At 54.4% G+C, this 22,448-nt stretch overlaps 1 protein-coding gene across 4 annotated transcripts in view; it reads right to left on the reverse strand.

The window, feature by feature from the left end:
* Nucleotides 1-640: 640 nt before the first annotated feature.
* NF2 (neurofibromin 2) overlaps nt 641-22,448 on the reverse strand; it is a 47,056-nt gene continuing 25,248 nt past the window's right edge. The window contains exons 10-17 of one of the 4 annotated variants that reach the window (XM_030958796.1): nt 22,240-22,353; nt 19,176-19,298; nt 18,617-18,834; nt 17,893-17,998; nt 12,759-12,889; nt 10,387-10,546; nt 8,673-8,717; nt 641-2,134 (exon numbers count right to left, since the gene is read on the reverse strand). In XM_030958796.1, the coding sequence (XP_030814656.1) occupies nt 8,682-8,717; nt 10,387-10,546; nt 12,759-12,889; nt 17,893-17,998; nt 18,617-18,834; nt 19,176-19,298; nt 22,240-22,353 (888 nt within the window). In that variant the 3' untranslated portion in view covers nt 641-2,134; nt 8,673-8,681. Of the gene's footprint in view, nt 2,135-8,672; nt 8,718-10,386; nt 10,547-12,758; nt 12,890-17,892; nt 17,999-18,616; nt 18,835-19,175; nt 19,299-22,239; nt 22,354-22,448 lie in introns of those variants that run through there. The other 3 variants (XM_030958794.1, XM_030958795.1, XM_030958798.1) reach the window with 3 other exon arrangements.

Raw genomic sequence — 22,448 nt, forward strand, 5'->3', positions numbered from 1 at the left:
CCCCATCCCATCCCATCCCTCCACATCCACCCCATCCCATCCCATCCCATCCCATCCCATCTCATCCCATCCCATCCCATCCCATCCATCCCCTGTGCATTCCCAGTTTATCCCCCTGCCCTGTGCTGGGCAAAGCTCCTCTGCATTAATTTCAGGCTGCAGGCGGTGCAGGTGACACACCAGTTGAATTCCTGTCCCTGGAGGCCATGTGGGAACCCAGGTCACCCTCCACATCCCTCACCGGCTGCCTTCAGCCTCCCCAGAATCCCCCCGGGTATCCCACCGCCATCCCCCTGCCAAAAGAAACCGCACCCACCCCCTCAGCCCTGCTTGAAACAGCAAAAACCGGAAAAAATCCCCCAGCCCACCCGCGGGGCCGAGCTGTGGTGAGAGCTCCGTGAATCCCCCGGGATTCTGCTGCCGGAGGGCGGATGAAAAGCGCATCCATCGGGCCGGGAACAGCCCCGGGGGTCGGGGCTCGCTGGGCTGGGCCGGTTTCATCCGTGATTAATTAGAAAATTGAGGTCAATGCAGCACATCCTTTATTTATTCCAGGCAGGCCGGGATCAGGAAGCATCAGGGATGGCAAACACGGGGCTCAGCCCCTCTGGACACCCCAAACCCCTCTGCCCTCACGGAGGGATGCAAAGAGCCCCGAGGGAGCGGCGGCAGCGGGACCTGGAGCCCGGCCGGTCCCGCGGGAGCCCCGGAGGGATCCCAGCACTGCAGCTGCGCCTCCCGTTAATCCCGGCCCCGCCAACTGCGGCAGCCGCGCTCCCAGCAGCTTTTCCCAAAGAAAAAAAAAGCCAAGAAACCTCATCTCCCCTCCTAGTGCTGTGAATTTTTATTAAAACAGGAGAAAACAGTTATTCCTTCGGAGTACAACAGTCCAGGGAATGGGAAAGCGGCTGTGCCGGGCCACAGCCATCCGAGCTGCAGCCACGTGCGGGGAATCGATCCCAGGGGTTAAATAAACAGCGGTGGGACGGGGGTAACTGCACGCTTAGCCCCGGCTGAGCCTCCGGGGGGGCTGTGGGCCAGGTGAGGCCGGGGGAAGGAGGAATTGGGGGTCCTGAGGGGATGTGAGGGATCCCCGGGGCAGCACCGGCTCTGGAAGAGGATTCCACCCGGGAGGGGCCCAGGATGTGGGACGGAGACAGGAAGGGAAGGTCAAGGCATCCCTGTTCCCCCCGCGGGGGGGTCAGAGCAAAGGCACCCGCGATGGGACGGGCGGGAGCGGGCAGCCCCGGGCCCAGCCCGGGACAGCGCCATTCCCGGGGCTCCGAGGGGCTGGGGTGCCCCGGGAGCCGGGGAGAGCCCAGCCCGGAGCCCCCGGATCCCTGCAGCCTGAAGCTGCCCAGGTTTGTCACAGTTTGCAGGAACAGTAAGGTTTCATTTGGTTGGCACTAGCTGTTCTCCCGCTCCCTGCTGCCAGCGGGGAGGAGGAGGAGGAGGAGCCCTTCCTCCCACCTCCTCTCCCCAGGGAAGCAGCCCAGGATCCCCCACAGCCCCAGGTCCCTGTCCTCCCGCTCCCGGCTCCTCTCCCAGCCCAGCGGGCGCTGGGAGAGCCAGCGCGGCGTTCCTGATTTACAGCACTCCACTGGAACATGCTCGGGATCCTAATGGAGCTCCCGGCACCGCGCGGGGCTCCGGGCCGGCCCGTGGGATTCCAGACCGGCCCCGGGGGCTCCGGGCCGGCACACCGAGCTCCAGAGCCCAGCAGAAGGCAGCCCCGAGGGGTGACCACCCCTCCCGGGGAGACCCTCGGGCACAATCCTCTGCTGGCTGCCAGGGTGGGACGGCACGGCCACAGCCCCGACCCCGGCTCCGGGGAAAAGCCCGGAGGGCCGAGCCTGGAAGCAATGCTAGAAAATAAAGGAAAAAAAAGCTGGAAAACCCAGGAAAACAAAGTGTCAGGAGGAGGATGAACGGCTGCAAAGGGAGAGAACATCACACAGTCCGTGGGCAGCCGGCCCCGAGTCCGTGGGTGTGCAGAGGCTGGAGCAGCGGCGGCGCCGGGGCGATCCCGGCTCCGGACGGGCTCCGGCGGGGCGGAGCAGCAGCGGTGCCGAGCGGTTGTTCCCTAGAGCTCCTCGAAGAAGGCCACACGGGACTTGGTGCTCTGTAGGGTGAGCTGGAAGAGAGCAGAGCGGGATCAGGGGGCACCCGCACCTCCCACAGGGCTCCCAGGAGGGAGCTGTGCCCGATCCCTCTGGAAACACCAGGGAATGTGGAAGCCCGGGGGGTGCAGAAGCCGGGGGTCGTGCAGCCCCCACCACAGCAAGCACAGCCCGAGGGAAAGCGGGGACAGACTCCATCAAGGTCACTGGCATGGCTGAGGCTTCCAGGAATGGAATACAGGGCAGGCTGGATCCAAGGAGCCAGTCCTGGGTGCCCTGACAAGGAGGACATCGAGGGGTCTTGGGAAGCTGGAGGAGAAACACCTCAGTGAGCTGGGGGAGAACCCACAACTCCAACAGCCAACAGACACGTGTCCCCTCTGTCCCCAAACAGGGTCCATCCTCTCTGTGGTCACGTCCAACCCCATCCCACCATGTGTGATCCATGCAGCCACCCTGGGATCTCATCTCATCCATGCTGCCACAGGACAGAGCTGGAGAGCCCTCACTGCCAGGACTGTCCTTGCAGGCTCTGCAGGACTCAGAAACCCTTGGAAACCCTTGGAAACCCTTCCACAGCCACCCCACAAATAACACCCCACAGAGCAGCCTGAGCCCACTTGCTAAGGGGCCAAAGATAAGAGAAATCCTCAGTGGCAGGGAAGAAATCCCAGGATTTACAGCGAACCACCCAATGGAGTGCAGCAGCACAAGTGCCACCTTCCAGCAGCTGCTGGATCACCAGGAGTTTGCCAAAGCACGGGCTAATTGCCAGGGCTCCGTTTCAGCTGGATTAAGCACGGTGCCTTCCTGGGAATGCCGGTTTTGCTGAAACAGGAACCCTGGGATCACCTTACAGCAAGTTAAGCCCCTCCATGGAGCAGTCAGGCGCTTCCCCCCTCCCTGCTTCTCCCCCATGGCTTTCCTCAGTAATTCCCTCTCAGCTCTAATGCCAGTCAGAAAAAAAAATCTGTATTGCAGAGGAAATTTCTACAGGGGCTTAATAATCTTTTTTGGCAGCAGCTTCCAGGCCAGGGCTGGCTCTCCTCCTCCTCAGCATCCCCCTGGCTGCTCCAGCGTCCCCTCCAGAGCTGGCTGGAAGGTGGGTGAGCTGGGACAGGGATTCTGTGTGATACAGGCAGTGTTCTTCCTCTCTAAGGCTGGAGAGGGAAAAAAAAAGGAGCAGAGAGGCCCAGGCTGCTGCCAGACCCACTGCTGGGGCCATCTGACAGGAACCCCATTCCTGGAAGTGTTCCAGGGCCTAAAGGGCTCCAAAACAGCTGGAGAGGGACCTGGGACAAGGCCTGGAGCAACAGGGTAAGGGGGAATGGCTCCCACTGCCAGAGGGCAGGGATGGATGGGATATTGGGAATTAGGAATTGTTCCCTGGCAGGGTGGGCAGGCCCTGGCACAGGGTGTCCAGAGCAGCTGGGGCTGCCCCTGGATCCCTGGCAGTGCCCAAGGCCAGGCTGGACACTGGGGCTGGGAGCACCTGGGACAGTGGGAGGTGTCCCTGCCATGGCAGGGGTGGGGTGGATGGGCTTTAGGTCCCTTCCAATGAGGACCAGGACCAAGATCAGGGCTGCCCAACAGCTCCAGGCAGCTGCCTCCTCACATCTGACTATTCCAGAACCACCTGAGAGGAAATCAGGGCTGCTCTTCACTGCACCCTGACTCTCCACTGCCAGTGCCAGGGGGGAAAACTCCCCCCAGCCCTTTTTCCTTCTTCTGTTGTTGTTTGCCTCACTGTGGAGCACAGCCAGGGCTGTCCTGGCACCCACTGGGAGCACCACACAGACCAGTCCCAGGGATGCACTGGGGGAAGGTGGGGAGAGCCAGGGGGAGCTCCGGGGCCATCCTGACTCATCCCAGGGGGTGCCTTGGGGGCAGTGGGAGCTGGTGGGCACAGGGAGCTCTCTGCAGGGAAATCCCACTCCTTCAACTGCTTTCCCTTTCTTTTCTGCACTGGGATGTGAAAGCAAAGGGGAGAGCACCACCCTGTGCTGGCCTCTCCATCATCTGTTGGGGGGAAAAGCCTCCAACACCTCCAAAATCTCTCTGCAGTCTCCTCATCCCCTCCTGGCCAGGCGAGGAGAAATAAATATCCCTCCCCGTAGCGTAACGCTGCGCAGGGTGATTAAGAGGGAGTTACATCCTCGTCAGTGCGGAGAAAAGGAAAAAAAAATTGATTTACAAGCAGTATTATGATAATCTCCTTCCTGCAGGAGGGAGGGTGGGCTCCCGATGCTCTACCAGAGCCATCAAGGAAAATTTAGAGGGAGAGAGAGGCAGCGCAATTAAGCGGCCTGAGCTCAAAATGAATCAAGATCTCAGGAAGGGAAGAGAGGGAAGAGTCCTGCTCCCTGCATTCCTGCACTGGGGCTCCTCTGGGCCTGCTGCTACCCAGGGCTGCTGGACTGATTTGATTTAGGAAACACAAACAAACCAAGGCAACCCAGTAAGTGCCTGGCAGGCACAGGCGGTTTGGAGCAGGTAACCCAATACCTGCAGGCACAGCCGTGCTGAGGCTGGGCAAACCCAACCCAGGGAACCCCCCAAGGCTCCTGTGAGCCCCCAGAGTGGGGCCATCCCCATGCAACAGGAAGGGGCTGCAAGTCACACCAACCTGCCCCCTGGTTTCCCCCAGCAGGGACAGGTTTAAGGTGTCTCATTTCCTTGTTCACCCTGCAGTATGGCCAGGCTGGAGGAGAGGGGGACCTGTGCCACCCTCACCCTGTGTGATGCCAAGATGTTTTCCTGCTGCTGGGAAGATCTACAGTCCTGGCTAATCACTAATCACCACCCAGTGCTCCACACACGAAATCCTCTTTATTCCCCTCGCTGCCCTGGTGCCTTTCCCCATCCCTGCCCACTCCCCAGTCCCACCGGCCAGGTGGACCTCTCAATCCCCACTGTGTTACTTTTGAACCCAAAGCCTATTTTCCTGTGATTCTTCCCATTTCCCTCCCTGCTCCTCTCTCCCTCCCACGCTGCCGTTTATTCTCTCCCGAGCACAACTGTCCCCCAGCCCCCGACGCTTTGATGAGCCCATTTGAAAGGAGAAGATGACGCTCCATGTGAAGGAAACGCTTTTCAAAGGCTGCCACAGAAATAGCTGATAGGCCTGACGTTTCCTACTTTCCTCTTGCTCCTTGTAAACAAGGAAAAGAGGCTGCTGTGTCCCAGTTTAACTGCCTGGGAGTTTCACTTCCCAGCTCCGAGGAGAACCGGGAGGAAAATGAACCTGGAAGGGATGTGGTCTGTCACACGTGGGGGTGTGTGGGCAAGAGCCACGTGGGATGAGCCTCTGTCTCCTTCTGCACAAGGAAAATGTGTTCCCAGAGCTGCTCTGCCCACTGGGTGTCTCCTGGCTCCCACCTGCACCCCAGCCAGGTGCCAGGCTGAGTGAGAAGCTGGCAGCCTCACTCATCTTTTCCAACTTCACAGCTCTCAAGGAAATGGGAAACGCCGGTGCTGCTGCTCCTGGGAAGTCCCTTGCTGGTGGTGTGCCCGTTCTGCCTTCCCTTTCCAGCTGGGATTGGCTTACACAGCCTGCAGGAGACTGAGGAGCCTCATCCCTGTCCCAACAGCCACAGGGAAGGATGGCAGCCTAGCCTGCTCTGTCCCACCCAGGCTCCCTCCTTTTGTCCTGCCCAGAGCATTCCTTGTGCTGGTCCCTTCTCTACATCCTCCTTCTCCCAACAAACTACTGGGGCAGAACAGACCTGTTCCAGGGAATCTGCAGTACCAGAAGGGAGAGATGAGGAAGGGAGTGGCCAGGAGGTGAAAGGGACCCCACAGGAATTGTGAAGCCCTCAAGGAACATGTTTCAGTGATCCTCAGCACACTGCTCACCTGGTGCAGGTGGAAAATAAGAGAAAGCATCTGCCCCAGTGCCAGCCTCCCAAAATCCTTCCACCTGTCCAGATGACGAAGGAGCCTTGTGACATGTGGGGGTGGCACATCCTGTCTGCATGATGAGACACTCAGGCAGCAGTGCCATCATCAGCCACCAGTGTCCTCACAAGGACAGACCACAGCCGATCCCAAAGGTGGCAGGAGGGAAGACAAGGCTGAAGTCCCTCTGGCTCTGCCCCACTCACCATTCTGTGCTTCCACCTGGGAACTGTTCATTGGCTAAATTCAAAGGGGACCTTAAAACTCATCCAGTGCCACCCCTGCCATGGCAGGGACACCTCCCACTGTCCCAGGTGCTCCCAGCCCCAATGTCCAGCCTGGCCTTGGGCACTGCCAGGGATCCAGGGGCAGCCCCAGCTGCTCTGGGCACCCTGTGCCAGGGCCTGCCCACCCTGCCAGGGAACAATTCCTAATTCCCAATATCCCATCCATCCTTGCCCTCTGACACTGGGAAGCCATTCCCTGTGTCCTGTCCCTCCATCCCTTGTCCCAAGTCCCTCTCCAGCTGTCTTTTAGGCACTGGGAGGGGCTCTAAAATCTCCCTGGAGCCTTCTCTTCTCCAGCCTGAACACCTCAGCTCGGATCTCCAAGTGTCTCCACAATGATCATTATCCAAGCCAAGGGCAACACTGCACTACATCCAGGATCAGAGCCAGGGAAGGAGCCAGCAGGATCCCCAGGGGCCCCAAAAGTGATCCCCTGGGCTAGAGCTCAAGGCCTGGAGAAGCTGCTCTCAGCCACGTGAGAGCCTGGCAGGAGAGGCTAAGGCTGCCTGTGGAAGGACCAGAGGCTCAACCACAAAGCTGCTTGTCTGGGAACAGGCGTGGAGATTTGCTCCTTGCCTGGATACTTCAAAGGGCTTAAATCCCAGTAAATAAGCATGACTGTGCAAGAAGAAAGCAAGTGGAATCAAAGACCTGATTGTGTTTTAGCAGCCTGTCCTGGGAGCTTTCCTGCAGCGGAGGAGATGAGGAAGAAGTGGGTTTTTCACCCTTTACCACAGACTAAGTGACAAACCCTCCTGAATCGGAGCCAGCTGGAGCCACAGCACCAGCCCACGGCAGGGAGCTACGGAGAAGGGAGAGCAGCTTCCAGATGAGGTGTCTGTGCTGTGCCCACAGAGCTCATAAAAAGGGATTAGCATGTTAACCATGTAATTAAACATGAAAAACTTAGCAGGCGCCTTCAAAGGCAGGCACCAAACCCCAGAGGTCACACTGCAGTGCTCGCTGTGCAGATGCTTTAATTATGGGGGCTCCTCCTGGGCACTGCAGCTCTCCCAGCTGCTGGAAGAGTCTTCCCACAAACTGCCAGGACTCCATTTCACCTCCTTGTGCTGTGGCCACAAGCGGATTTCACCCCAAATTTACCTGCCACGGAGCTCTCCAAGCCACGTGGGATGGGATAATGGGTTTCATCCACAGCCAGTCTGTCTGAGATATCCAACACCTCTCCCAAGGTGGCCCAGACCTGCAGGGTCACCCCTTTTAGCCTCTTTCCCCATTGAACTGTTCAACAATGAGAGCAGCCTGTTTTGGGGAACACCTGCAGCTCCTCAGAGCTAGCACAAACCCCACACTCCAGGGATTTACAGCCCCTGGAATGGCTGGTGCAGTGAAGAACAGCACAGCCTTGTTCTGAGTTCTCCTGGGTAAAACAACCTCCTGCCTCTGCTCCCGAGCTCACAGGTGCTGTGGAATTGCTCTATCTTTTCCAAAAGCATTTCCCACCAGCTCTGCCATCTGTGAGTGTGGTATCCCAGTACTTCCCTGAGTGCCACTGACTCCAAGCTCCCAAAACCCTGTGGCTGTGCAAGAACTTTGCCCCTGGGCAGAGCAGGAAAGCTTCCCCAAACTCATCCTCCCGAAGGAGGGAGTGGATGCTCAGCACATACAGCCTGCAGATTGAGGGCAAATCCTTGGAGGAAAGCAGGCTCCAGGAATAAGAGTTGTGGCATTAATGGAGCAGGAGCCCCTGGGCAGGAGGTGGTGAGGGACAGGCAGAGGCAGTGCAGAGAGAAGGACAGCTCCTGTCCCCAGGTGTGCTGCTGACCTTCCCCTGGCACAGAGCCACCTGCAGACACCAGTTGTCCTCAATCCTCTGCTTTACCTTCCTGGGATGCTTCTCCAACAGGCAGAGCATCCTCGTGCTGCTCGGCTCCGAGACAGAGCTGCACATTTTTAGCCCGTTTTGACAGTGCTGGAAGCAGAGATTATTGGGTTTAGCTGTTTGTTTGGGGTATTTTTTTTACATCCTGAATTTTTTTCTGCAACAAACAAGGGAGGAGGGTGCTGGTTTACTTCATTAAAGGAATCTTCAAAGGCTGCCCTGCACCTCTGATAGATTCCCAACCACTGGTGCAAAAACAGGCGTGCTGAATTATTAAAGTGCCTCTACCTGAACTCCCCCTCTGAGGTTGCCAACACAATTTCTGCCAAGAAAGCTTCCCAGCACGGAGGATCAGGTGTAGGAAGAAATGCAGAGAGGCTGGGAGTGCTCCTGAGGGAGGGAGAGCCGGGCTGGACGAGTGACCGCGGGCAGCCGGTCCCGCTGGAGCGCAGGCAAGCTCATGCACGGGTTAGTGCCACAGCCAGACCCCAGCACCCCCACGCAGAGTACCTTGGAATAACCTACTTGGAATTCTCAAATGCAGATAGGTCTTCTGCCCTGGGCTTGAGGCTAAACCAGCAAAATAAAACGAACAACAAATAATAATAATAATCCCCGTGTGTGACACAAGGGCAGGGGATCTGTGGGATCTTAGGGCTTGCCTGGAGCAACCAGCAGCTTCCAGGTGAGGCAGAGGGTTGGTGCCATTGAAGTATTGCTGGACTGATATCCCATTCCCAGTGCCCTATGTTTCCTTGCCTTCTCCACAGTGAAGACAAAAGCCCTGCTGACCTCCCTGAGCAGAGCAGGCTGTAATTTCCCTCTGATGTCTCCACTAATAGTCTGTTATTTGGGAACCTTTGCTCCGTGCTGAGATGCAGCAGCCGGGCAGCCCCGCTGGCTCCGGAAGGGAGGGGACAGGACAAGACTCCATCTTCAAAGGCAGGCAAAGTGACAGCACTGTGACAAGCCCTGACAGACACAGTAATGATGGCCCAGCCACCCTCTTTAAGGGAGACAAATGGGACCATCAGCTCTCTATGAACTCCTCTCTGTCAGAAGTGAAAATTTAGCAGTTTTTGTTTAAACCAAGGACTTGGAACACAGAGACAAATCCTTCCAAAACCTACTGGGAGCAGAAACGCCTCCAGATTCTACAATGACAAAAGGGGTTGTGAAGATTTTTATTTTCTCTGCTCTAGTGTGACAGGAACCTGAATTGCTCCAGGCCAGCACGGGGAAACTGGCGAGTGAGCCCCACTAGATTCATTTTCCTGGCCTAATTCAGTGATCACAAACTCCCAGCCACCAAAGTCGGCAAGAACTGATATTTCCAAATCCTTTCAGACATAACTTCTGGCTGGGAGTAGTAAAGACAGTAGAATTTGTTTTTCAAGCCTGCAGTTGTTACCACAGCCTGCCTCCTGTGCCGTGTGGATTTCTGAATCCTTCCCGAGGACAGCTGCCAGCAGAAAGCCAGCCAGGAAAAGCCTTTGCAGGAGAAAAAGCCTTTGCAGGTGAGTGGGGCTGACCACCACCATCCAAATCCAGCATGGACGTGCCTCCAGCCCCTCGTTACAGAGCCCAGCACTGAGGCAAAGGAAGAAGATGGGATGTAGAAGAATAAAGAAGGGGTTTTGTTGTGAGCTTTCAGGTGACCCCCGGGTCTCAGACCCAGGCAGCCTCAATTTTTGGCTGAAGTTCCTCATGTCAGCCCCACTGCGGGAGGCAGGTGGCTCCAGGGAGCAGAGGTCTCACACCCCCTGCCAGCAAAGGCTTTGCTGTTAGTGACTGAAGCTGCACTACAGGTTTCTCTAGAGAGATTAAAAGAGAGAAAGAGCTTTTGGCTTTTTCCACTGAGAGCTCCTAAGCCAGGAGTATTTCTGCCCTCATTATTCACCAGACAAGCTCAGTGCTCATATGGAACAGCTGCAATAGGCAGGGAGGGCTTTTCCTGTTCACTGGGGATGCAGAGCCCTTCCAACAACATCCTTGTACAGCTTTTAAGGTTCAGAAAGACCTTCAGCCCTGGAGACCCTCACATCCCTTCCCACAGCACTGGAGAGCCCAGGCTGGGTCAGGACACCAGGACCATCAGAAGCTGGAATTCTCTGATCAAAGCTATGCAGCTGGGGAAGAAAGCCTAGATCCAACAATTTTATTATCAAAAGCAGGATGATTTTAGGGTTCTTTTTAAAGAGTTTCATCAGGGGGGATACAAACTGGGGCCTTCTGATACCTTTTTAATAGTGTTGTGCTTGCTGTTGCCCCGGCTGGAGTTCTCGTTGTGCAAAATATCCAGAGCTGTCTCTCTCTCCTTGAGCTTCAGTGCCTCAATTTCTGTCTTCAGCTCATTGAGCTGCTCCTGCAGGTGCTTGCTCCTCTCCATGTACTCCACCCTAAAACACACACACAGAACAGCCCTGGGTTAGCACTGACCAGCTGCACCTGCTGATGTGACACCTGATAACAAAATTATAACAGAATTTTAACAGAAACAGCTTTTCTTCATTATTTTTAGCGTGTGGAACTGATAATATCAGTTTATAGCACACAGTGAGCTACTCAGAGCAATTATTCGTTCCTTATTAAAGGGGACCCAGACAGCCAACCCAGCAATAAAAGTGTAAGTTATATTATTATTGTACAAAATTAAACCCAAGCTGGGTGGTATTTTTAAGTCTCCCAATTTGCAAGTGAAGCTGACAGAGGTTTATACCACACAGCGGTTTAAGCAGCTACTCAGGAGAGCTCTACACCCCTGCATCCCTTCCCAAACCTGCTCCACAACCCAAATCCACAAATCTTTCCATGAGGAAGGACCCTGATGTAGTGACTTGTCATGTTTTGGAGGATTTAGCTCGTAAACTGTGCGGGAGCAAGTGTTGTCCCCAAAATATCAGGGATCTTGTGGACACAAAGCACCCCTGGCAGAGAGAAGTCTCCCAAAAAAAAGCAAGAAAGGGAAAAAACCAGCCCCCAAAGCCAGCCATTCCCAGGACTCGTCCTGAACTGCCTTCCACAACATAAAATCAACTGCAAAAATCACCCCATGAGTTTTGTACCTGTGATTAACCCCCTGAGCCAGATCAGAGGGCCAGCAGGGTAACAGGAACCCTTTCCAGTGCCAAAATTTGTAAAGAGGTTTATCCCAGCGCCCACAAAAAGAGAACAGCCCCAGAGAAGACAGGAAAAGCATCCTATTGCTTTCAGCATTTGGCAGAGGCAGCTCTCCCTGCTCAGGAGAGTAGGATGACCTAGATAGCAACCTGGGTACAGAACCAGGAATTATCCTGTTATTTTCAGCTTCTATCTTTTTCCTTACGGCTTTGGGAAAAGTTTTCAGAAGTTCTTAATCTGTCTCTAGGTCTGTGATTTCATACACAGGAAAGGGCACTGAGCAGAGGCAAAGCAAAGCAGCCTCTGGGATCCAGGGGTGTCAGTGTAGCCTCGGGAAGTTTTGGCCAGAGTGGGATGACAGAGCCATTGTGGCTTTGATCTACGACCCAATCGATGAACAAAGCACATCATTACTACCGAGATTAAAATCTGATCTGCTTTGATTTCTGCTCAATTGGTAATTTCGAAGGCTACACTTACACCCTCAGGAAAACACAAGATCAAAGCTCATAATCACATCCAAACTTGCTGGCGAACACTTTTTATCCAGGAACGTGACACAAATGCCAAGGAAAAGGGGTTAAAGCCCTAGTGCAGGACCTTAACACACCCCAGCTATCACCACATTCCCTGGACACCTGCAAAGCCCCAAGCTCAGGCCTCCAGCACTCAGCCTGCTGTTAACTCTTTCCATCACCATGGGCAATTCCAGCCTGAGCAGGAGGCAGGATTCCCACAGGGAGAGGAACTGCCTGGAGCAGGGCCCTGAGCTCACCTGGGAGCAGGTGGCAGGGACAGGTCGGTGACACCAGGTCCCCACCAGGGAAAGGCTCAGCCAGGACAAGCCCAGAACTGTTCAGGTTGGAAAAGCCCTCTGAGGTTAACAAGTCCAACTGTTCCCCAGCACTGCCAAGGCCACCACTGCCCATGTCCCCAAGTGCCACATCCACATGGCCTTTAGATCCTTCCAGGGATAGGGACTCCAGCACTGCCCTGGGCAGCTGTGCCAGGGCTGGACAACCATTTCCATGAGGAAATATTCCCTAATGTCAACCCTGTCCCTGCCCTGGCCCAGCCTGAGGCCGTTCCCTCTCCTCCTGTCCCTGTTCCCTGGAGCACAGCCCGACCCCCCCGGCTGTCCCCTCCTGGCAGGAGCTGTGCAGAGCCACAAGGGCCCCCTGAGCCTCCTTTGCTCCAGGCTGAGCCCCTTCCCAGCTCCCTCAGCCTCTCCTGGGGCTCCAGCCCCTTCCCAGCTCCGTTCCCTGCCCTGCACACGCTCCAGCCCCTCCAGGTCTCTCCTGGCAGGAGGGTCCCAGAGCTGCCCCAGCACTGGAGGTGCCCCAGCAGTGCCAGCTCAGGGCACGGGCACTGCCCTGCTCCTGCTGCCACCCCAGGGCTGACACAGCCCAGGTGCCCTTGGCCTCTGGGCCACACCTGGCTCATGTCCAGCACAAATCCCAGCCCAGCCTGGATTGGATGTGCGCCACATACTTCTCCTTCTCGATTTCCATCGACAGCCTCTTCATGTCTGTATCCTTGAAGTCGAAGGAGAGGCTCTCACTGATGAGGTTGTAGCTTGGCAGGTCAGTGGGCAGCGCTGTGGTACTCGAGTTCATGGACTGCTGAAGAGAGAGCACAAGTTAATCACTATGGGCCACACAAGGGTCACTACAGCCAATGTTCTGCAATGCTGATGTAAAATCAGAACAACACTTGAGCCCAGTCATGAGCACAAGATCAGCCTGGACATCCCCTTGCTCCATTCCCAATTTGCTCCTCAGTTCAAAGCCATTGCTCCTCCAGGATTCTTTGCAGCCCTAAAAGAGGAGACAAAACACCACCTGCCTTCAAAATCTATTGACAGCACTTGGTAAAATCAAGGCTTTATCACTGCTGTGTCACTTTAAGCTGCCTCTTGGGAGTCATCTGTCTGCTATTTAACATTCATTCAGATTTATAAAGTTCAAGCTGTGAGCGGGGACAATGTAAGAGCCTGTGTGACAGCAGAGTCCTGCACTCCAGAGCTCCCCAAAGCCTGAGCAAAGACCAATGTGACCCCAAGGATGCCATTCCAGCAAGGTCCATGGAGATGCACTGACACATTTTTATCTCCTCAGTAATTTACAGCTCCAAAGGTTTAGAAACCACTTCTAGATTCAGCTGGAAATGGAGATAACACAGCAAATCACTCCTGGAACACCTGAGCAAGGATTTGGGACTTTCTTCCTCCTGCAAAATGCTTTGCTATCCCCCAGTGACACACACTGCCAGGCCCTCAGATTTTATCTTCTCCTTAAAAATGACCCTTCTTCCTCTCAGTCAAAAATTCTGTCACACCTCTAACAAATGGGCTCATTAGGAGGAGAGGAAAAGCCTGCTGGAGTCATGGCTCTGCTCCTGCAGCACGCTGGATGAGGTGGCAAACAGGGCACACGTCAAGGGTGGCACAGCAGCATCAGATGGGGCTGAGTCACAACTGCTGCCAGCCTGCTCAGCCCTGCTCTGGGGTATGAGAAATCCAGCCTGGCATCCCAAAGATCCCCCACCTCCCTCCCGGATGCTCCTTCTTGCTTTAAGGGATTCCTGTAAGGAAAACAACGTGCCCAAACCTGGAATGGCACTGCTGGCTACCTGCTCTTACAAATGAGAGTTTGAGCTTCCATTGGCTCTTTCTTTCTCCTATTTGGGATACTCCAAGCACTGTTTTCAGTCAGCTCCTCTTCAGCAAGACCTGCAAGCACTGGGCTGACAGATTTACTCTGCACAATAACCTGCCTCTTCCCTCACCACCAGCCTGGAATTCACAAACAGCCAGGGCTCGTTCCCAGCTCGGACAAATCTGAGAGGGACAACATTTCATCGAGCGGCAAAGCTGGAACACAAACACCTCGTACAAGCATAAACAAGGAGGTGCCTCAAAGTGCACTTGGCCTGGCTGGAGCCTTCCAGGTGAGTTAAGACCCACATGACAAGGAAACCCAACTCCTTCCTCCCCCTTTGCTGCCAGCACAGAACAAAGCCACATTAATTCTGCAGCAGGCGCTGGAAGGGACAGCTCAGTACCTAAATTCCAGTCTCGAAGGAAAGGGGACAGGTCTGCCAAAGCACTTAACTGATTTAAATACTTGCATCCCATTGACATTCAAGTCCCTTCCCTGTAAGGCACACAGGCGTTCCCAAAGCCCTTCCCACGTGAGGTTCTCCTGTCCCTGCAGCGCAGGGGAGCCAGGAGCATCCAAGCCAGCCCACTGGCCTTCAAACAACCTTTAGCTTGGTTTTTTTTTCAGTACAAGCTTTGTTGGTTTTTGTTTTTAAAAACTCCCATCAGCAGCAGTAACAGTTGAGCAGGAATTTCAGTCGTTGCAGCCATTAAGGCCTGAGCCAATTCATCAGGGTTGCTACAGCCACTACTTCCCTCTCTTCCCTTGGCACTACTTTGCCATGGAGCAAGGAAAAAATTGGTGGAAAAGTCAGAGAGAAGCAGGAGTGAGGAAGAGTATGGAAAAAGCAAAGAGTGAGCAGGTTCAGAGCTCTCAAAGGCACAGGATTGATATCTGGAACAAAGATATTACAAAAACATTTAACAGAATCATGGAATGCTTTGGGTGTGAAGAGACCTTAAAGCTCATCCTGTTCCACCCCTGCCATGGCCAGGGACACCTTCCACCATCCCAGGCTGCTCCAAGTCCCATCCAACCGGGCCTTGCACATTTCTAGGGATCCAGGGGCAGCCCCAGCTGCTCTGGGCACCCTGTGCCAGGGCCTGCCCACCCTGCCAAGGAACAATTCCTAATTCCCAATATCCCATCCATCCCTGCCCTCTGGCAGTGGGAGCCATTCCCTGGGTCCTGTCCCTCCATCCCTTGTCCCCTGTCCCTCTCCAGCTCTCCTGGAGCCCCTTCAGGCCCTGCAAGGGGCTCTGAGCTCTCCCTGGAGCCTTCTCCTCTCCAGGTGAGCACCCCCAGCTCTCCCAGCCTGGCTCCAGCCCTTGGAGCATCTCCATGGCCTCCTCTGGACTGGCTCCAGCAGCTCCGCATCCCTCCTATGCTGGGGACCCCAGATCTGGAGGCAGCTGTGCAGGTGCAGAGGGACAGAATTCCTGTTGCAGATTCCCTGCCATTAGCAACAATCCTGGGCAGCTCTTTGAGCAGGTGCTGTTATTTCTAATCCAGGGCCATGGGGTGATAAAAGGGACAGGGAGCTTTTTCCATATGTGTTCCCTGACCTGGAACAAACTGCAGAGCCCTGTTCCTGCACTCCAGCAGTTTCCTGCCGTTAGGAGGAAAGCAGCACGGCGGCAGCACCATCCCTTGGATCCCTCTGGAATACAGAGTGACAAGGAGGATCCAGAGGGAGCACAGAGCAGGTCAGGAGGGTTCCCCTGCAGGCAGAGCTCCTCCTGGTGCTGCCACTGCCTTTATTTTGGGCAAGCCCAAAGCAGCCACTTACAGCTCCCACAGGATCAGAGAGGAGGTGGTTGCCTTTAGCTGGCACCTGAAGGGCACTGAGGGAGGCAAAGATTTGCAGCCAGGTCCGTAAGGAATGAGTTGTTCTGCAAGCCCTGACGGCCTGAGACTCACACCCACATCTCACTTCTCATGCATCACCTACCAGTGACATCATAAAAGCAGCCTGGGCTTCAAGGACTAAAAAGACACTGAAACAAGCTTTAAAGAGCCAGGATTGGAAACTGGAAAGTCGAAAAATATATCTATTGAACTGTTTCTTGAACCTTTTCTGCAGCACAGAGTTAGGTCAGGGATTGGACTCCATCTCTGAATGGTTTCTTCCAACCTAAATGATTCTACATCCATCCACTCCCTCCTTCCTCTCTTGCTCTAGTAAAGTCCTGCTGAGTTTCCAGTGCCAGGGGATGACAGCACAACTCTGGGACCATGGAAAAGAACAAGCCCAATGATACAGCCCCGTTCAGGAAGAGAAAAGTCGGAATCCTGCATGGTTCATCAGAGCTGAGGAACTCAAGTCTCCCAAAACCAGCTTTCAAAACAGGGTCCTTCCACGTGCTGGCAATCCAGGGAAGTGTAACAGAGGATGGAAGCACCCAGCAAGGTGTTTTCACCTGGATATGGACATGCTGGGCACACCAGGCTCCTCCTGACCTTAAAAACAACAGCCAGGGAGTCTGTGCAGCACAGGCCTCATCCCTCATCCCAGGGCAGGGAGAGGGGCAGGAGGAGCAGCAGCTGCATGAGGAGACCCTGCCACCAAAATGCGGAGGAAAAAAGAATTTCCCTTCCCAGCAGGCACTGGCAGCTGTGTCTGGAAGGCCAGGGCTCTTTAGGGAAGGCAGAGGACACAGCCCCATGTGTCTGGAAGGGACAGCTCTGCCTCCAGGCAGATGCAGCTGGAGGGGCTGAGCTCCATGCAATCCCACAACATTCCCCTAATGAGGCTCTAATTCCACAGGCACAGAGAGCAGAGCCACCCAGCTGCTCCCCTGCGCAGGGATTTCAGCACAAGGGCTTCGAGCTGGGGCTCTGCTGGTTCCACAAAGGATGGACATGGCAACATGAGGGAACATGGTGGGCAAGAGCTGCCCAAATCCCACACTGCCTGGTGCAGCCACACAGCACAGTCCAATGAGGACAAGTGTCTCCCTGTGCACAAGTCAAAGCCAGAATTAAGGAGCTGGTGCATGCCAGAATTCCAGTGACTTGTAAAAGAAGGAGCACTCCAAAGCTGGGCTTTATCCAGCACTCACTTGACTGAGTGTCCCAGAGCTGAGAGCACCTGATTATTTCCCATCACTGTTATTTTTAACAGCTTCCAAATATTCTTGCAGTGAACTCCAGGGAACTGGGATGAAAAGTTGCTCCATCTCAACCCCTCTCCAATCTGCTCCTATAAAGTTTCCAGTCGAAGGGGGAAGGAGCTTGCAGATACAAATTCAAACCACGGTGCTGGCCTGTCCATAACTTCCATCAAGCCTATTTCTGATGCTCCTCCCCTTCCCCCAGGCCAGGAAGGAACAGGTGTGAGCTGCAGGGCTGGAGGCACCTGATAGGGTTTGCAGACACAATTAGGGAAGCAGAGGAAAAGAACTGCCAGACAAGTCAGAGCATTGGTCATCCAGTATGGCTTTTCAGTGCCCAGCAGGAACCAGGACCAGATGCTTCAGAGGAAGGTGTGAAATCCTCTTAATGGACAATTATGGAATAATCTCCCTTCAAGTAAGTTTTTTTCCAGCACATGAAGGTCCAGTTTATGCCCAAAGAATGAATTCACAGGTTCTGAACAGTGTTTATCCCACCTAACAAGAATAAGGGTATATTTAACCCTATTTTAAAGGTTATGGCTAAGCTGGTGCACTCCACACGTGCTGGCAAAGTGGCTCTGACACGGCTGCTAAATTGGTTTAAAATTTGCTGCTTTAATTTCACCAGCAGCTCCTTTGCTCTCGTAGCAAGAGGTGGGTGGAAAAAAAAAAGAGCATAGTGAAGTTGTGCTGGATGAGATGCAGGGATGAAAAGGGCAAGCACTGCTCAGGATTTCTGAGCAGCAAAGAGACAGCTCAGCCCCCTCCATGACTGGGATGGAGAAGGAGGCTCCTCCAGGCTACACAGGAGGGCAGGGAACTGGGAATTACAACACAGATCTCTCTTACTGTGTAGGAAGACTTGCTGGTGATCTCCAAGAGCTTCTGCTTGGCTCTGCGCTCCGACTCGCGAGCCTCCTGCAGGTCCTGCTTGAGCTGATCAGCCTCCTTTGCCCTGCAAGGACCAACAGCAAACAGCAAATGTCAGACTGCAGGAATGAGAGGATGGAGAAGCAGGATCACACTGTGGAGTAGGCAAGAAGAGACAGAGAAGGGCTGAGTTCATCTGAGCAGAAGGGCTGACAGCCAGCAGGCTCTCACACAGAGAGGAGTAATCAGCTGGAAGGAAACAAGGCTGATCTTTTACTTGCTCACTGCCACATTCACCATGGGACCTGGGCTTGGGTATCAAGAGGATGGAAACACCAGTTTTAACAAGGAGCAAAGTCTCTATTCAAGGCTAACCTGGAACAGACCTCATGGTTGGAAAGGAGAACTGAACAACTGAGGGATAAGTAAAGGAGTAAGGAGAAAAAAGGAAATGTACATCTACCATCCAGAGGAAGAACAACTCCCAAGTGTTATTAACATTGTTGAATACTTTGGGGAATGCAGGGGAGGGTTGCAGAAAGCCCCCAAAAGCAGAGCTGGCTTTTGGAGAGGAAAACCATCTGGGCCAAAGAACCATTTGCTGCCAGACACACGTGGGAAGCTGAGGGAGGATAACTCAGAGGGATAACTTGAAGGGAATGGGAAGCAAAGCAGAAGCAGCTGCAAGGTTGTACCCTCTGACCTCCTCTCTGACTCCTCGGCCATTTTCAGTGCCAACATCTCTGCCTCCAGCACCTTCTGCTCCATCAGCCTCTTCTCCTCCTCGGTGCGGATGGCCGTGGCCTTGATGCGCTGCATCTCCTGCTCGGCCTCGGCCGCCTTCTGAGCCAGGAGCTTGGCCTCCTCCTCCGTGATCTGCGCCTTCTCCGCCAGCAGATCCGCCGTCTCCTCCGACCTCATCTGACAATTGCAGGACACAAAGCCATTAAGCACAGCCAATGTCTCCCCAAATGTGCCCACAGCCCCCGGAGCTGCTGCCTCCGACACGCTCCATGGAATCCCTCCCTTCAGTGAAAGCCGCCAAGGCTGGGATGTGCCCAGGCTCTGTCCCAAATCATCCTCTTTGTGCTCCTCCCAAGCAGCCCAGCAGGATGAAATAGCTCCATCCAGCCTGCTCCTCACTGGCCACTGGCAGCAGTTTGGGAGTTAGGGCAGTCATAGAGCACTTCCAAAAACACTTCCACAGTGGAAAGAGTGAGGAGCAGCTGCAGTGCTCGGGAAATGGCCTCCCAGGGACCTACCAGAGCCTCGTTGGCCATGGTTGCCTCCTCCTTCAGCTGCATCAGCCTCCTCTCCAGCTCATCCCTGGTCCTCTCAGCTTCTTCTCTCATTTGCTTCTCTCGTGCCAGGCACTGTCGCTCCATCTGGGGAAAAGGGATTGGGGAAAGTGAGGAGAAAAACACACCATGAGGAAGGTTTTCCATGGATGAGAAAGAGTCACAGGTGAGGTCAGAGCACTGCTGCCTCCTCTCTGCTTAGTGACAACGGGAACGTCCTTGGACTGGGGTGACCTGACCAAAGAACAGAATCATGGGATCACTTAGGTTGGAAAACACCTCCAAGATCATCAAGTCCAGCTGTTCTCTCAGCACAGCCAAGGCCACCCTAACCTATGTCCCCAAGTGCCACATCCATATGTTCTTTTAACCCTTTCAGGGATGGTGATTCCATCCCTGCCCTGGCAGCCTGTTTCATGCTCCCTTGATAAGTGCCAGTCCTGAGACAATTCCCATCCTCTGCTCGGGCTGTCAATCACAGCATGGCCACAGGAGCTGCCTGCAGGTGACAATGTCCCCAGACAGTGTCCTCCTAGGCTGAGTCACAGGCCAGACCAGGACAATTGGGTCTCAAGATCTCCAGCTTAACTCTCTGGAGTTTCTTACAGCAGGGCTGGGCTTAAGGACAGTCTGAGGGCATCTCCCAAACACTGAAGCACATGGCAGGAGGCTGAAGGACAAGGATAGCTGCTCCTTTTGATCAGATATTCAACCCAGCATCCTGGAACCTTCACTTCCATTCGTTCAGAGGGAGGTCACACAGAGTGCAACCATCTCTACCAGATTGCAATTCCTGGATAAAACAAACCCTCTCTGTTTGCAGGGTACAGCAATGCTTCTCCAGGAGGAGAAGATCCAAGCCACCAGGACCTGCCAGCTCTTCCCAGAAGATGCTGGGAGGATTGCTGTGCCCAGGGACTGCCTCTTCACTAGCCAAGAGCCCAAGGGAGCCATTGGGCTAATTAACACACTGAGTTTAATTCCTCCAGTCCCACAGGGATGGGGCATTATAAATATCCATGCTGCAGCCAGGACAGGAGACCTGCTGGGTTTAATAAGGGAAGGAAGTGAGACAAGCCACATTTCTCTACTCCTTGGACACCAGCTGTGCTCTGAAAGCGGGACGCCCACTGTTCCAACCGTTCTGCTTCCTTCCATTAAAGGTTCCCCTCATTAATTATCATTATGATCTGCATCCCGCTCAGGACTCCCATTAACAAGAATTCCTGATCTAAAAGGACTATTTGAAACCAGTAAACAACTGTGGATGCCGGGGAGGGAGCAGGGCAGCCAGCCCACACAGGAGCCTGACCTTTCCCATGGAGCCCAAGTGCTCTGGATTTGGGAGCTCACTGGAGCCATAAGCTGCTGCTCCCTCCCAGAGCCCTCACCTCTTCCAGCAGCCAAACAAGCACAGGATCTCAGGTGTGGCATTATCCAAACACATCCAAACTCACACATTGTAAAACTTAAAGATTCATGGAATTGTTCAGGTTGGAAAAGCCCTCTAAGCCCAAGGCCAACCATTATCCCAGCACCACTGTGTACTCCACAAAACCATATCCTTGAGTGCCACATGCACTTCTGAACTCTTCCAGGGATGGTGACTTCACCACTTCTCTGGGCAGCCCATTCCAATGCTTGACCACCCATCCCTGAGGCTGTCAGCACTTGGACACCGTGCTGCTCCTTCCAAGGACCTTCTGCTCCACTAGGGACATGGCTTAGGGAACACGGTGGTGGAGGGTTGATGGTTGGAGGTCTCAGAATGCTTTTCCAACCTCAATGGTTCCATAGTGCCAACTCCTCACTGACCAGAGGAATTCCTGTGGGAAGCACAAAGTCCCTCTTCCCCAGTGGAGCTCTCCTACCACTCCACAAGCTACATGAAGGAAAACTGCCTCAGGGGGTGCCTGAAGGACAAGTCACATCCCACCTCCAGCCCAGCTAAGCACCTCAGCACCACACAAGCACCTTGGGCGGTACATGAAAGACAAGACACATCGCATTTCCAGGCTGGCTGAGCACCTCAGCACCACACAAACACCAAGAGGTGCCTGAAGAACAAGCCATGTCCTACCTTCAGCCCAGCTGAGCATCTCAGCACCACACAAGCACCACGAGGTTCCTGAAGAACAAGCCATGTCCTACCTTCAGCCTAGCAGAGCACCTCAGCATCACACAAGGATTGAGAGAAGTGCCTGAAGAACAAGCCATGTCCTACCTTCAGCCCAAGTGAGCACCTCAGCAGCACACAAAGACTAAGAGAGGTGCCTGAAGGACAAGCCCATTTCCCATTTCCAGGCCAGCTGAGCAGTTCCACCCCACACAAGCACCTCTGTGCCACACTCAAACCCAGAAACACCCAGACCCATGAGCACAAGCCCCTGCTGGGTGCAGTGACTGCTCTGGCTTCTCCCTCTCTCTAGTGGCTTCCCTGCCAAAGGGCCATTTATATTCCAAGCACCAGTGCTCAGATTAGCTGTGTGGGTTTCAGTGAGTAGAAAAGGTCTACGAGCAGCAAACAATGATTCATACAATTCAATTTGCTGATCTCTGCTCGTGGGCTCCACGCCGCTGCCTCCGCCGCGCCGTGCCGGCCGCCCAGGCTGACCTGCGGCACGGAGAGAGGCCAGCGTGGAATTAGCATTCCAGGCTGCACAGCCTGTGCATTCCATCACCCTGCAATTAGAAATGAGCCAAAGAGCTACAGCAGAGCACAGCTCCCCCTCACAGCCCCTGATTAATCAACTGTCCCAACACACGGTCTGCCACGCACTTGTAGACACCCAGGGCAGCTCTTCCCTCCCGTCCTCTCAGGTTTGTTCCCAAATTGGGGGCTGGACTCAGGCTGCCACCAACCTGCAGAGCCAAGCTGAGATGATTGGAGAGCTGGGAGCAGGCTACTAGAAAATGTTCAGCTGGACCTTCCCTCAAAGCTGCTCTGAAGCTATTCCAGAGACCTGTCCTTCCCAAGCCCGTCTGCATTTCTGATTTTGGCTCACTGGTTATGGGATATGACACTCACCTGTTTCCTGGCCTTCTCCTCCCTGGCCTGTGCCTTCATCTGCTGCACCTCCAACGAGTCTGCCTTCCTCCTCCTCATGAAGAGGTCGTGGTTCCCAATGCACAGCTGAAGAATCTGTTGCAGTCAGGGGTGAAGAGCAGAGAGACACAGCTGTACGCGTGATGGCAATGAGGTGGTTTGTATTCTTGACACACAAAACCACTAGAATT

This window comes from Camarhynchus parvulus, chromosome 15 (genome assembly GCF_901933205.1).
Source record: "Camarhynchus parvulus chromosome 15, STF_HiC, whole genome shotgun sequence".
NCBI lineage: Eukaryota > Metazoa > Chordata > Aves > Passeriformes > Thraupidae > Camarhynchus > Camarhynchus parvulus.